This window comes from Ovis canadensis, chromosome 2, assembly GCF_042477335.2.
Source record: "Ovis canadensis isolate MfBH-ARS-UI-01 breed Bighorn chromosome 2, ARS-UI_OviCan_v2, whole genome shotgun sequence".
Taxonomy (NCBI): Eukaryota; Metazoa; Chordata; class Mammalia; order Artiodactyla; family Bovidae; genus Ovis; species Ovis canadensis.
Window position 1 is genome coordinate 209,053,534 of NC_091246.1, and position 14,341 is coordinate 209,067,874.

General features: G+C 37.9%; 1 protein-coding gene across 1 annotated transcript in view; it reads right to left on the bottom strand.

Moving 5' to 3' along the window:
• Positions 1 to 650: 650 nt before the first annotated feature.
• Positions 651 to 14,341, bottom strand: part of TRAK2 (trafficking kinesin protein 2) — an 84,837-nt gene continuing 71,146 nt past the window's right edge. The window contains exons 13-16 of the mRNA XM_069578000.1: positions 13,305 to 13,603; positions 11,485 to 11,751; positions 6,132 to 6,237; positions 651 to 4,515 (exon numbers count right to left, since the gene is read on the bottom strand). Of these exons, the coding sequence (XP_069434101.1) occupies positions 3,837 to 4,515; positions 6,132 to 6,237; positions 11,485 to 11,751; positions 13,305 to 13,603 (1,351 nt within the window). The 3' untranslated portion in view covers positions 651 to 3,836. The remainder of the gene's footprint in view (positions 4,516 to 6,131; positions 6,238 to 11,484; positions 11,752 to 13,304; positions 13,604 to 14,341) is intronic.

The window sequence follows — 14,341 nt, forward strand, 5'->3', positions numbered from 1 at the left end:
AAGCAAAACCAATACTAGCATAACTCAAACATACGACAAAAACAAACAAAAGGCAACAGAATGCTGAAAGCCTCAAATCTTTAGCCTTATTTCATTAGGTTTTTGAACTTCAGACACATCCACTGATAATCATTTGTGAAAGAAAACACAATCAACGATGCTTGGAACATTACTAAATTATATATCAAAGAAGTGGAGACTCATTTCTCACAAAATGCTCATATGAGCTTTAAAAAAATATAGCAGTTAAAATGTGACAGAGAAAAAAGAACATCAAAGAATTTTTTCTATTAAAATCCAACAATTTTCAAATTTAATTTCTTGGAAACAGTTTCTAAATAGTTAAGTATCAATAGTCAGTTGTGGACCATCAGAAATGCATTGCCTCATACTTCCTGAGTCTTAAGGATATGCATATCAACAACTTTAGGTTTTATTTTTTTGTTGCTGATGCTTTGCTGAGGAAACAATATGGTTATTCTATTTAAAACATCTAAGAAAATACAGTAATATCTACTTACTACTCATGACTATTGTTGGCAAATAGAGCTTGTTCTCTGTACCCAAAACAACATAACAGAAAGGAAAGACTTAATGCAGGATTATCTGTGAAAAGAACTGGGACAAAACCACAGAAAGACAAAGGAAAATTTAAGAAGATACTCATGTTTATTATCTGATTTACATTCGACAAAGCAAAGGTAGGTGCACAAAGAGCTGTTTGACAAAGTCAAGCCCCAGATATCATACTACAGTATCTCGCTGGCAGTCACAGAGGGCCCCACGCCACTCGCTGATAGCTGTGGAGGCAAAGGGGCCACTCAGTGTTGACTCTGCTGTGCTGCGCTCAGGGTACAGGCTTGCAGGCATCCGACATCAGAGGAGTGAGCCACTGAACACCGAGAGCTCTGGTTCCAGATGTCAAGAGTCAATGTTTGAACAACAAGTACTAATTAAGTACCAGAAAAAAATAACAGGCTTTGAATACTGTATAAAAATACACCTTTTCTAGAGGACAGGCTCTTGTGAGCTGCCGATAACATGCCTCCCTTTGTCAAAGTCTGTTTATTCAGGTCAAATCAAGGACATAGAGTACAAAATTTTTTTTAAAAAACTACTTTAACAATGGTCATTAACTTTTTTCCAAGACCCATGGGTAAAGCTATTTACATAAGATTTGGGATCATGATAATTCTGGAGAACTTTTAATTCTGAGTTCACAGGGAAGGTATCCCTCCTAGTAGGCAACAGGATACTCAGAAATACCTGAGGTATAATCATTGAGAACTTTCAAAAGAAAAAAGAAAGATTGGCGTTTTCCAAACTGGCATTATAGTACCTACATAGTGGATACAAGAAAATTAAAATGTGAACTGTCCTAAAGCATAACAGATAAATTAAGAAAGAACTTGCTACAAGGCTCCAGTTCTTACTATCCTCTACACACTATTTCATTATAATAGAGAGTCTCAGGCAGTATTCAAAAATGATTTTAGATGGAAATTTCGAAAACAACAAAACCCAATTTCAAAACAGGATTCATTTCTAGAGACAAGCATCAGTTTATAATCCTTGCATTTCTGGTGGAACAGCAACATCAGTTTAATTTTCAAAAACCAAAGTATGCTTTTCTTTAATCAGACAGGCTTATTTGGCTGTGAATACACTCTTGCCCTGCCTCTAAAGTGATCATTTTAGCATCAGTTATTTTACAAATATACTAATTATACACAACATGCCCAAATCTTGCTTAATTTATAGCTGTTTATATAATATACATAAACTCTGATAATTTAACACTTTGTACTACTCTCTGGCCCTACATTTTCCTAGATCCTGATGTTTCTTGGCAACTGGCAATAGGAAGATTACTTTCTTAGAGAATAAATAAAAAGCTTACAGAATTGTCTAAAATAAGCACCCCAGAGTTACTTTACGAATTAGAAACTCAAATATTATCATTTAAAATGGGAATATTTTAGAAACTGAAACATCAGGAATTCTTCTGGTTCACATTCAGGACACTGACATTCACTTATATACCAGCTGGAATCCTTTCTGAACATTTACGTATACAGTCTTCTGACTTCAGAAGGACTGAGCAAGGAGGAGAGAATAGGGAGAGGACACTCTCACTTATAATTCTGAGAAATTTACTTAGAAAAGTCTTATTAAAAGATCTTTAAAAAGTACATAAAACCCACACATTTTACTACTGCATGTGCGTTTTGAGCCCATGAAGCAGCTCTAGAAGAGAGAAGGCCCTCCTCTGGTCTATAACAGGTGTACAGATGGGAGCAACACTCGCATCAAGAATTCTTCAGAAAATGGCCTTTCACTTTAAGTCAGAACAAAGGGGCAAAACATCTGCTAATGAAACACTGAAAAGATCAAGTAACATGCCTCCCCTTTTCAAAAATACCTAGCCCCCTTCTAGCTTCTCTCCATTATGCCTTTTATGTGATGGCATTTCTTTCTGAACTTCACAGCCGAGATAAAGATCTAGGCAAGCAATACTCAAAAAACAGGTCTGTTTCTTCCTAATTCACAGCCTTGCATCACACTGCTGGAAGCTGAAACCTAATCCCCAAGTTTCACTTTGCCATTTCACATAGTTAAAAACAAAAACAGAATCCCAGAGAAAAAACAAAAGCTTTGACTTTACCATTAAAAAGTTCATTCTCTAATTCTACAGAAATCAAGAAAAAGGCAAATTTTATTTTATATTAAAAAACAATCTCAAAGCAAGCACCTGGGTTTTACTTCAGTTTATAATAATAGACTGTGCCTGAGAATTTTTGTGCAAATACATGTCATTCTTCATTAAAAACATGCATAGCATATTTTGGGAAAAGTTTACTTGCAATCAGCTTTCCTTACAAAAAACCTTACAGACATAAATACATAACATTCTCAAATTCCTATTGATTGCACTTCTGGCTTAACCCTTCCAGCCTCCAAGGAAATTTCAAAGACATGTAACTATGTTCATACACCTTGGTCATTGCATTTATTCAGAAGAAGTATTCTGAAAACGAGATTCCTTGGTTCCAATGTGCCCACACTTCCCTTCTTAAAATAAATCCTTCCTACCCCATCCCCAACTTACACTGTTTGAGGGGGATACTGTATAAAAATACAATTTAAAAAACTGAACACTTATTAATTACAAATGCAAAAGGAATGTGGATGACGTTTGGGCTCCCAGCGGTTCAAAGGCCTGAAAACAGAAAGCAAAAAGGGAGTCTCCACTACTCTGATCTTATGAAAAAGGTGAAATTCCTTGTTTGATAATGCAGTGAGCTTACCTTCTGATGGATGTGTAATTTAACCAGATGTTAACAGGGACCAACATAAAAGCCACATCACTGTCGTTTCAGTAACAGACCGAGTTTACCCCAGCAACCATCTGGAACAGCTTTCTAAAGGCAGTGGTCCAAACTGCTCCTTCTTCTATCCCATCTCCTAACCTAGGTCCTTCCTGCTTACGCTCACCAGAAGTAAGTGTACTAGGAAGTTCAGTATTTCTGGTGTGTTTCAATATTACTGGATTTATTTTCTAGTCACCTTATTTTCAAGACAAGAAAAACCAACTAAAGGACTACATTCAACCTTTCTTCTTTCCCTTGCCTCCAAATACTCATGACCCATTCATTTATACTTCCAAGGTATCAGACAGACCTCAGGCTAATCCTGTTTCCATTCTTTCACCCTCCCCTTTCTACATTCACAGCCCTTCTGCGACATTCCTTTTCTCTCAGACAAGACTACATATAAACAGTGCAAATCTTTCCTTCATGTGCTAACTTGATAAGAGGTCAGTCAACTGCTGAACTTCAATCCTCCTTCAGGATATCCATTTTGGGGGATGATGTGCAAACTGGGGTACTGAAGCTACCCAACATGACTGGAAGACTCTGATTCCTCCTCAGTCCACTCAGTAAATTGCTCCCTGAATTTAAATAGACAGCAGAGTTTGGTCTTTGAAGACCATTTTCTGCTTTTTGGCTTCTTCCATTTGCCTGGGCCTGGGGGGTCTTGATCACTCTGGCTATCCCCAGTCTCTTCAGCCTGTCCACTAAGTTCATCTTCAACTGGCCAACATCAGGAGGGTTTCGGGATGGTCTCAGGCCATACATCTCTTGGAGGAATGTTTCCGCTGGTCGGGAGGCCAAAAAATTTTCAGAGAGATGCACTTGAGGCTCCACGGGCAAAGGAGAAGGGCAAGGTGAATGAGATGGTGAATTTGGTGGTGTGGAAGGGGTAGACAGGCCTCGAGGGAGAGGCTGCAGGAGAGGGTTCTCTGAAATTGGGCTGTGGTACACTTTAGCAGAGATGCCTCGCTCCTGTAGAAGTTTGGCCAAGCTCATGGTGCTGCTGAAGGTTATGGTGGAATCTCGTCGGTTAGTGATAGATTCACCAATGCTGAGCCTGTAGGACACGGCAGGAGAATTCACCTCCGTGTTTGATGAACTGCTACCACTGCTTGCACAGGATAAGGAAGGGAAGCCAGAGCTTTACAAAGGAAAAAAAAAAAAAAAAAGGCAGGAGGGAGTGTTTGAGAATAAAAAGTAATCCGAAGTGAGCATTTAAGGTAATTACAGTAGTGACCCATAGCAAATGAAGAGGAACAGGTAACACATCAGTATCTGAGGAATGAAAATTCTGATGTGTTACTTCAAAGATCAGTTATTTGTAATTTAGTCATTAACTTACTGAAACATATTTATTTTCACAGAATAGGAAAAAGTTTACTATACTCTTAGATAAATTTATTCTTAAATTTTAACTCTAAAATATGTTACCGGTGGAAATATAACTAAAATTTATGATTAAAAAATCAAAGAAATTTAAATACTGAAGAAAATAAATTCTAGAAATTTTTATTAATATATCCCTTTTGTAAAGCAAAATATACCAAAAGATGACAGCACACAGTTTAACAATTCTTCAATCCTTTAGAAAATACAATTTTTCAAAATTAAATCTAAGATGCTCTTTGAAGGAGAAACTTCATTCTTCATAATATTTTAATTATTCTAAATAATTAAATATTTTAAAATTATTTTAATAATTATTCTTAACATTATCCCTGCAATGTTCTAGGTATCTCAAACTACCGTAGATTCTTTTGGGAATTCATAGGATAGAAACTGCAGCAATACTGCTTATTGTTCTAGCCTGTGTAGTATATGATTTGGACTGCCCAGAGGTTTCTGCCTTTGCCCTCAGCTTCTGGGAGGTAATCTATGCCATGTTTGCTAGAAGTATGTTTGTTCAGGAAGGAGGCTGGCCACACTAGCTAGATCTTGGGGTGGATTTGGCCATAGCCTATAGTTGTAGGGTGGGGACTGGCTATGCCAGAAAAACCCTGTGATTCAGGGTCGAAGCTTTGGGGCAGTGGACCTGGAGATGAGTTATTATATTTATAGTGAGTTATAACCATATGGACAGTCAATCATGCCTTACACAGTGAAACCTCAGTAAAAGATCTGGACCCTGAAGCTTAAGTGAGCTTCCCTAGTTGGCAGTACTCTGTGTACTGCACTGTCAAACATCAATTCCAGGAAAGTAACGAATCCTAAGGAAGCTTCATGTGTAGAGTCTTCCCAGACTCTGACTTGTCAGAGTCTCTTCCTTCAGCTAATTTTATCCTGTAACCTTTCCCTGTAATAAATAGTAACCATGTGCATGATAGCTTTAAGAGAGTTCTGTGAGTCCTCCTAGAATATCAATCAAACGAGAGCATGGCTTTGGGAAGCTCCTGAACCTGCAGGTGGTATCAGAACCGAGGGCAGTCTTGTACAGAGAACCAGTTCCTCCAGTTGTTCAGTCTGGCTAATTCTCTGTATAGGCTCAGTTGGGTCACTTACTACCTCTCTATCCTTGGACCAGTCACCCAAACGTTCTATGCCTCACTTTCTTCATTTACACACTACCTACTCCCTCTTTGTCTCCTTGAAAGAGTTATAATCATCAAATGAGAAAATACAATGTGAAAATATTCTAAAAGCAAATTATCACAGAACATTAAAATTCTAAGAATTAAAAAGACAGTAATTAAAAAAAGAAATTTAGTAAAACATATTTGAAGAAAGAAGTAAAGATTCCAACTGCTCAGCCCCTCTTACCTGGGGGTAACCTGAGTGATATCAGAGGGATGTAATATCCTACAGGTAGTAAAGGTAAATGTCGAGTTTGTGCAGGACAGACACTTGCCTGGGTTTGAGGTTGCAACTGAAGTGGAGAATTTTAGAGAATCAAACACAAAATTGAAAGACTAGGTTAATAATGTAGAAAGTTCATTATTAATAATATGACATTTATCAAGTATCTTTTATACAAAAATTCTACAATCTAGAAATGAAATATACACACTGTAATAGTATCCACTGATCAGTACATAGCTGAATCCTTCAAGAATTTGAAATTGTAATTCAAATGGATTTAAAACAGCTTAGAAACAGGAGAAAAACACATTCTGAAAAAAAAATATTAAAATCAAACCAAACTAAGAACTAGTCATCCAACTTTCTAGCCAAACTACTCCAGTGGTTCTCAATGCGTGATGTGTACCATGTATTGCCGGGAGAAATATCAATAACTTCAGATATGCAGTGACACCACCCTTATAGCAAAAACTGAAGAGGAACTAAAAAGCCTCTTGATGAAAGTGAAAGAGGAGAGTGAAAAAGTTGGCTTAAAGCTCAATATTCAGAAAACGAAGATCATGGCATCCGGTCCCATCACTTCATGGGAAATAGATGGGGAAACAGTGGAAACAGCGTCAGACTTTATTTTTTTGGGCTCCAAAATCACTGCAGATGGTGATTGCAGCTGTGAAATTAAAAGACACTTACTCCTTGGAAGGAAAGTTATGACCAACCCAGATAGCATATTAAAAAGCAGAGACATTACTTTGCCAACAAAGGTCCATCTAATCAAGGCTATGGTTTTTCCTGCGGCCATGTATGGATGTGAGAGTTGGACTGTGAAGAAAGATGAGCGCCGAAGAATTGATGGTTTTGAACTGTGGTGTTGGAGAAGACTCTTGAGAGTCCCCTGGACTGCAAGGAGATCCCACCAGTCCATCCTAAAGGAGATCAGTCCTGGGTGTTCATTGGAAGGACTGATGCTGAGGCTGAAACTCCAATACTTTGGCCACCTCATGCGAAGAGTTGACTCACTGGAAAAGACCCCAATGCTGGGAGGGATTGGGGGCAGGAGGAGAAGGGGATGACAGAGGATGAGATGGCTGGATGGCATCACCGACTCGACGGACATGAGTTTGGGTAAACTCCGGGAATTGGTGATGGACAGGGAGGTCTGGAGTGCTGCGATTCATGGGGTCTCAAAGAGTTGGACACGACTGAGCGACTGAACTGAACTGAACTGATGGGATCTACAGGTCAGAACTACTTTCACAGCAACATTAAGATGCTGTCTGTCTTTCCTATTGGGCTGGCATTTGCACTGCTGACACAAAGGTGACACTGGGTAAAGCTATTGGCTCCTGAGCACAAAACAGGGCAAAACCATCAAGTGGTATTAGCATTTCTCACTGCTGTCCAATTATGGTAACAAAAAATAAAAGGCCAAATCCACATTAAAATGCCCTTGATGAAGCAGTATAAATTATTAAATCTTGGCCCTTGAATTTTTTTAATATTCTATGTGATGAAATGGGAAGTAAGTATTAAGTACTTCTTTGCAGCATACAGAGATACAATGCTTACATGAAGGAAAAGCACAGTGCAATTAAGTTTTATATTTTTTGACAGAACACCATTTTTACTTAAAAGAACAATTAATACAAAAACTACAGTTATTCAGATTTGAATATGTGGCAACATTTTTTTTTAACTTTTTATTTTATATTGAGGAATAGCTGACTAATAATGTGGGAGTTTCAGGTGGACAGCAAAGGGACTCAGCCAAACATATACATGTATCCATTCTCCCCCAAATTCCCCTCTCATTCAGACCATATAACACTGAGCAGAATTCCCTGTGTTATACAGCATGACAACATTTTCTTCCAAAAAAAAAAAAAAATGTAGTTTGCCTGTCTCTTCAAGAAAATAGCTGAAAGGATTTGCTGCTGGTGACAAAATTTGAGCTTTGAAGTGAAAATGACTGTTTTGGTAGACTTGAACCCACCACTGAGAGCATGAAAGCTTCCTAGTACTAAAAGACTTACCCAATTAGATAGGTGGGTAATATTACATGATTTTATTGTATTATATAATGAAATGTGTCAACATTTGGAAGATATGCATAACTTAGTGAATCAATATTTTCCAAATGACCAGTGTATGATGTTATAAAATCATGCATGGGTAAAAGATGTATTCAGAGTATAGAACAGACTAATAGATTTTAATGTAACAAAGTATGAAAAGTTTTAGATTTACATTGTTATAAACCTTAAAGAAACTACCACTTATCAAGTTTTGGTGTAATATTCACAAATATCTGAAGAGGCTATTAAAACACACTTTCCTTTTCCAACCAGATATCTGTGTGAGGCTGTACTTTCTTTCTTTTTTTAAACTTTAAGTTCTTTTTATTTTATTGAGGTATAGTTGATTTACAGTGTTGTGTTTCAGGTATATAGCAAAATGATTCAGTTATATATATAAACATACATTATTTTATATTCTTTTCCCTTATAAATTATTACAAAATATTGAGTGCCCTGTATTGTAAATTTGGTCCTTAGGTCCTTGTTGGTTATTGATTTTATATAATAGTAGTGTGTGTATCTGTTAATTCCAAACTTCAAATTTATCCCTCCCTCCCTCCTTTCTTTTTTGGTAGACATAAATTTGTTTCCTACATCTGTGGATCTATTTCTGTTTTGTATATAAGTTCATTTATATTAATTTTTTTAAAATTCCACATATGAGCAATGTCATATATTTGTCTTTCTCTGTCTCGCATACTTCCCTTTAGTATGATAATATCTAGGTCCATCCATATTGCTGCAAACACCATCACCATTATTTCATTCTTTTCATGGCTGAATAATTCTGTTGTATTATGTAATATATATGTATCACATCTTCTTTATCCATTCATCTGTTGATGGATATTTAGGTTGCTTCCATGTCTTGGTTATTGTAAACAGTGATGCAATGGATACTGGGGTGCATGTAGCTTTTCAAATTAACATTTATATAAATACATACCCAGGAATGGGATTGCAGGATCATATGGTAACTTTACTTTTAGTTTTTTAAGGAACTTTCATACTGCTGTCCATAGTGGCTGTACCAATTTACATTCCCAACAGTGTAGGGTTCCTTTTTCTCTACATCCTCTCCAGCATTTATTATTTGCAGATTTTTTGATGATGGCAAGGCTGTATTTTCTTCAAGTGTGCATGCTCAGTCACTTCAGTCACATCCAACTCTCTGCAATCCTATGGACTGCAGCCCATCAGGCTCATCTGTCCATGGGATTCTTCAGGCAAGAATACTGGAGTAGGTTGCCATGCCCTCCTTTAGAGGATCTTCTCAACTCATGGATCAAGCCCATATTTCCTGTGTCTCCTGCATTGCAGGTGGATTCTTTACCCCCTGAGCCAACTGGGAAGCCTGTATTTTCTTCATACTCTCAATCAAAACAACATATTGTAATAGACTGAATGTAGATGCTGACACAAGAATCCTGCTATCTTCTATTAATATGTAAATTAGGGACTTGCAAAATTATAAAATTAAACCATTTTTCTCACTACTTGAAAAAATACAGCTGTTTTTCATAAAATATATTATTTGTGTTAATATGTAACTATTTTAAAATAATGAGTTAGTAAATATTTTAATAATTTCTCAGTTTTTATTTCTAATATGGTAAATTATAGAGGAACCAGAGATCAAATTGCCAACATCCACTGGATCATGGAAAAAGCAAGAGAGTTCCCGAAAAACATCCATTTCTGCTTTACTGACTATGCCAAAGCCTTTAACTGTGTGGATCACAATAAACTGTGGAAAATTCTGAAAGAGATGGGAATACCAGACCACCTGACCTGCCTCTTGAGAAATCTGTATGCAGGTCAGAAAGCAACAGTTAGAACTGGACATGGAACAACAGACTGGTTCCAAATAGGAAAAGGAGTGCGTCAAGGCTGTATATTGTCACCCTGCTTATTTAACTTCTATGCAGAGTACATCATGAGAAATGCTGGACTGGAAGAAATGCAAGCTGGAATCAAGATTGCCAGGAGAAATATCAATACCCTCAGAAATGCAGATGACACCACCCCTATGGCAGAAAGTGAAGAGGAACTAAAAAGCCTCTTGATGAAAGTGAAACAGGAGAGTGAAACAGTTGGCTTAAAGCTCAACATTCAGAAAACGAAGATCATGGCATCTGGTCCCATCACTTCATGGGAAATAGATGGGGAAACAGTGGAAACAGTGTCAGACTTTATGTTGGGGGGCTCCAAAATCACTGCAGATGGTGACTGCAGCCCTGAAATTAAAAGACGCTTACTCCTTGGAAGAAAAGTTATGACCAACCTAGACAGTGTATTCAAAAGCAGAGACATTACTTTGCTGACTAAGGTCCATCTAGTTAAGGCTATGGTTTTTCCAGTGGTCATGTATGGATGTGAGAGTTGGACTGTGAAGAAGGTTGAGCAACGAAGAATTGATGTTTTTGAACTGTGGTGTTGGAGAAGACTCTTGAAAGTCCCTTGGACTGCAAGGAGATCCAACCAGTCCATTCTGAAGGAGATCAGTCCTGGGATTTCTTTGGAAGGAATGATGCTAAAGCTGAAACTCCAGTACTTTGGCCACCTCATGCGAAGAGTTGACTCATTGGAAAAGACTCTGATGCTGGGAGGGATTGGGGGCAGGAGGAGAAGGGGACGACAGAGGATGAGATGGCTGGATGGCATTACGGACTCGATGGATGTGAGTCTGAGTGAACTCCGGGAGTTGGTGATGGACAGGGAGGCCTGGCATGCTGCAATTCACGGAGTCGCAAAGAGTCGGACACGACTGAGCAACTGAACTGAACTGAACTGAACAACCCACACAGACATGCTCTCTGGAATTCTTCATGGTTTTTAAGAATGCAAAGATGGGATGGGGAGGGAGGTAGAGGGGATGTTCAAGTGAGAGAAGACATGGGTTAACCTATGTCTGATACATGTTGATTTTTGGTAGAAACCAACACAATACTATAAAGCAATTATCCTTCAATTGAAAAAAAAAAAAAGAGTTTAAAGAGACGCTGAGTCCTAAAGGTTTGTGAACCATTGACTGAATTGCTCTCTCCTCTCTTCCTGATGTATTTATGCAGGTTGGCTAAGACATGGACAGAATCAGAAGAGGCACTTACGCTATACATTTCTACTACCCTATTTTCAAGATGAGTATACTCCAGTAAGACTTAAGTAGAGACAGTCAGTTGACCATACAGTGATGCAGAAAGCAAAGTACTACTGGTTACAAGCTATACTCTTCTCACCTGTAACTGGACCACCAGCTGAAGTCATGGGTGGCAGGAAGATTCCTGTTACTGGCTGGGATATTGATGTTTTCTGTTCCACTTGAAGAGGTTGCTGAACCTGAAAAGTGATACCCTCCTCTTCATCTTCTTCTAAATCTGAGAGGTGATAGATGGCATCCTTGGGCAACTGGGTAAAGCCTTTAGTGATGACACCTGGTCGTGGGTCAAGAATGGTTCCTAAATTTGGTTGAGCAAGTTGCTGCCATTGATGCAGAGTTTGTGATCCTGAGTATGCAAACAAAAAAAGGAATATGTTTTAAATTTCCCACAAATATTAAATCTTGAAAGGAGCTAAAATTACATGTGTAAAAAAGTAATGATAATAATAAAACTGCTTTTTCGGTCTTAATATTTTGGTAAAATTTGTACATTGAAGTTCTCTGTGGAAAACTAACAAGATGCTAAAGGTATGAATAATCATCTTTTTATTTCAAAAGTTAACTTCAAAAAGGACATCTAAAGCAGGGGTGAAAAAACCAAGTCAACATGCTTAATAGGAACTAGGATGCTGAGGCAGTGATGAGAAGAAAGATATGTACAACGTGGGGTTGTTTTTTTCCAGGTGACAAAAATCAATATTCCTTTGTTTTGGAACTATGCTTATGAACTTTGAAATCAAAAGCTAGGCTCCTAGGTTGGAAGGCATCTTGAATTACAGTGATTTTTTGTATACTTCTCTACTGTGTTAATGTCCTTTCACCAGGATCTCAGGGAGAGTAGGAAAGCTAAGGAAATGTTAAAAGGAGGACATATCCCCACTGTTTCTGTCTGCAAATGCAGGTTAATGATCATCCCAAGTGCCTGCACCAGATGCAGTTGCTACTTGTCACTGAGAGTCATTTAATCCTAAAAATAGCTGCAAATATCTGCACTGACCATTAATAAAACTAACATAACACCTTTGAGTTTGAGAGGTCCTTCTAGGTTATCAACTCAAAATTCTGTCTAATGCAGACTCTTTTATGGTAACAGCAGAGGATCATTTGAAGATTGTCAATATTCCATAAAACAAAGAAATCTATTTTAAATTCAAGTCCCATTTTAAGAGAGAATAGAAACTGACCTGAAATTAACAACATTTTCTAACTGAACAAAAGAAAAATACAGGCACACATACCTCTAAGTAAAAGACTCTCTTTGAGTAAAGAACTCTTTCTTGAAACAAAAGGTAGAGATGAAATATTCCATCTAGATTATTTTTATTCATCTGTCATATCTCATTTATCTTATCATGAAAACTGCTATCAAGGATGTGTGCATGCATGCTAAGTCACTTCAGTCATGCGCAACTCTGTGCAACCCTATAAACTGTAGCCTGCTAGGCTCCTCTGTCCATGGGATTCTCCAGGCAAGAATACTGGAGTGGGTTGCTGTGCCCTCCTTCAGGGGACCTTCCCAACCCAGAGACTGAACCCACATCTCTTACATCTCCTGCACTGGCAGGTGGGTTCTTTTCCACTAGCGCTACCTGGAAAGCCCCGCTATCAAGGATATTCCTCAGCAAAGGACAAGAAAAGATTACTTCTCCTCCCCCACATTTGTATAAAAACAACATCTGTAGAAGAGAACTGACAGCTGATGGCATGGAGAATGCAAATCTCTTCATTAATTTTCCACAAAGTTCTGCAGTGCATGGTCACATAACAGTGAAGATTTAGGGATAATAAAGATAGCTCCTGCACATAGAGCATAGTTTTTATAATTACAAGAGACATGTCATTTCCAGGGGAAGGCAAAACGATAAGCAACATTGCTTAGAAATGGCCCTCACTTATTACCTTCAAGGGGCTTGACAATTTGTAATTTTTCAGGCATAAAACCTCGAAGGCAACTGGCACTGCTTAGGTCTGTGATCTCTGATTGGTCGGTGTAGAGGGAGGCCAGGCTCTCTGTGGGCGTGCCACAGCCACTACCCTCTTCTTTCTGGTCAGCCAGAACTTGGATCTTCCGCTGCCATTCTTCTGCAAAGAACTGCTTCTCACTTAAGTAGTTCTGTCGCCGCAGACTCAGGCGATGAAGTGCTGTTGCCAAATCGCTCTCTGTAGAGGGTCCTGGTTGATCTGCCTTCTGGATGTTCCTATGGGAAAATCACATTCACTGACTACATCTGTGAGGGTCAGAAGCACAGCAAAGAGCTCTCCTTTCCACAATGGTGAATGTTCAAGAGACTGATCTTAAAAACATATTTTTCTTAGATAGCTGGAATACAGAAGTAGTAACAAACCCAAATCTCTAATACTACATTGTAACATTTTTATAGATCATTTCAGATGACTTCAGATAGGCTATATTATGTTGTGTTTATTAAAATTTCTGTTTCACTTAATTTATGAAGCTATAGATAATGACCATTTATAAATTCAGTTTAGGTAGTCAAAAAACTAAATATTATCTTATTTCACTGAATCTATAATACCATTGAGGGAAAGAGGCATCATTATTTTCTGTAATACTAAGAAATTAAAAATGCTACTCATTATACTACAACATATCATTAGCTGCAAAAGATAAACAATTTCAAAAATATTAAAATGTGAAAAAATTTACTTTAGGCCACGGAATCCTCTATAAATACTGCAGACATTTAAAAGAAAACAAGATTCATAAATACGGCATGTTCATAGCTCTGCAACACAGTTTTTCACTTCTCAAGACTAAGCTATTCAGAGATATCTTACAACTGATACCAAAGGAAAGAGTAGTAAGCCAAGTTTTAGGCATTCCATGTGTGAATTCACATAGATGTTCTTGTTAGATCTTTTCCTAAGGTAACTGTGTACAATGAGGTAGTATCAACACATAAGGCTACCATGGG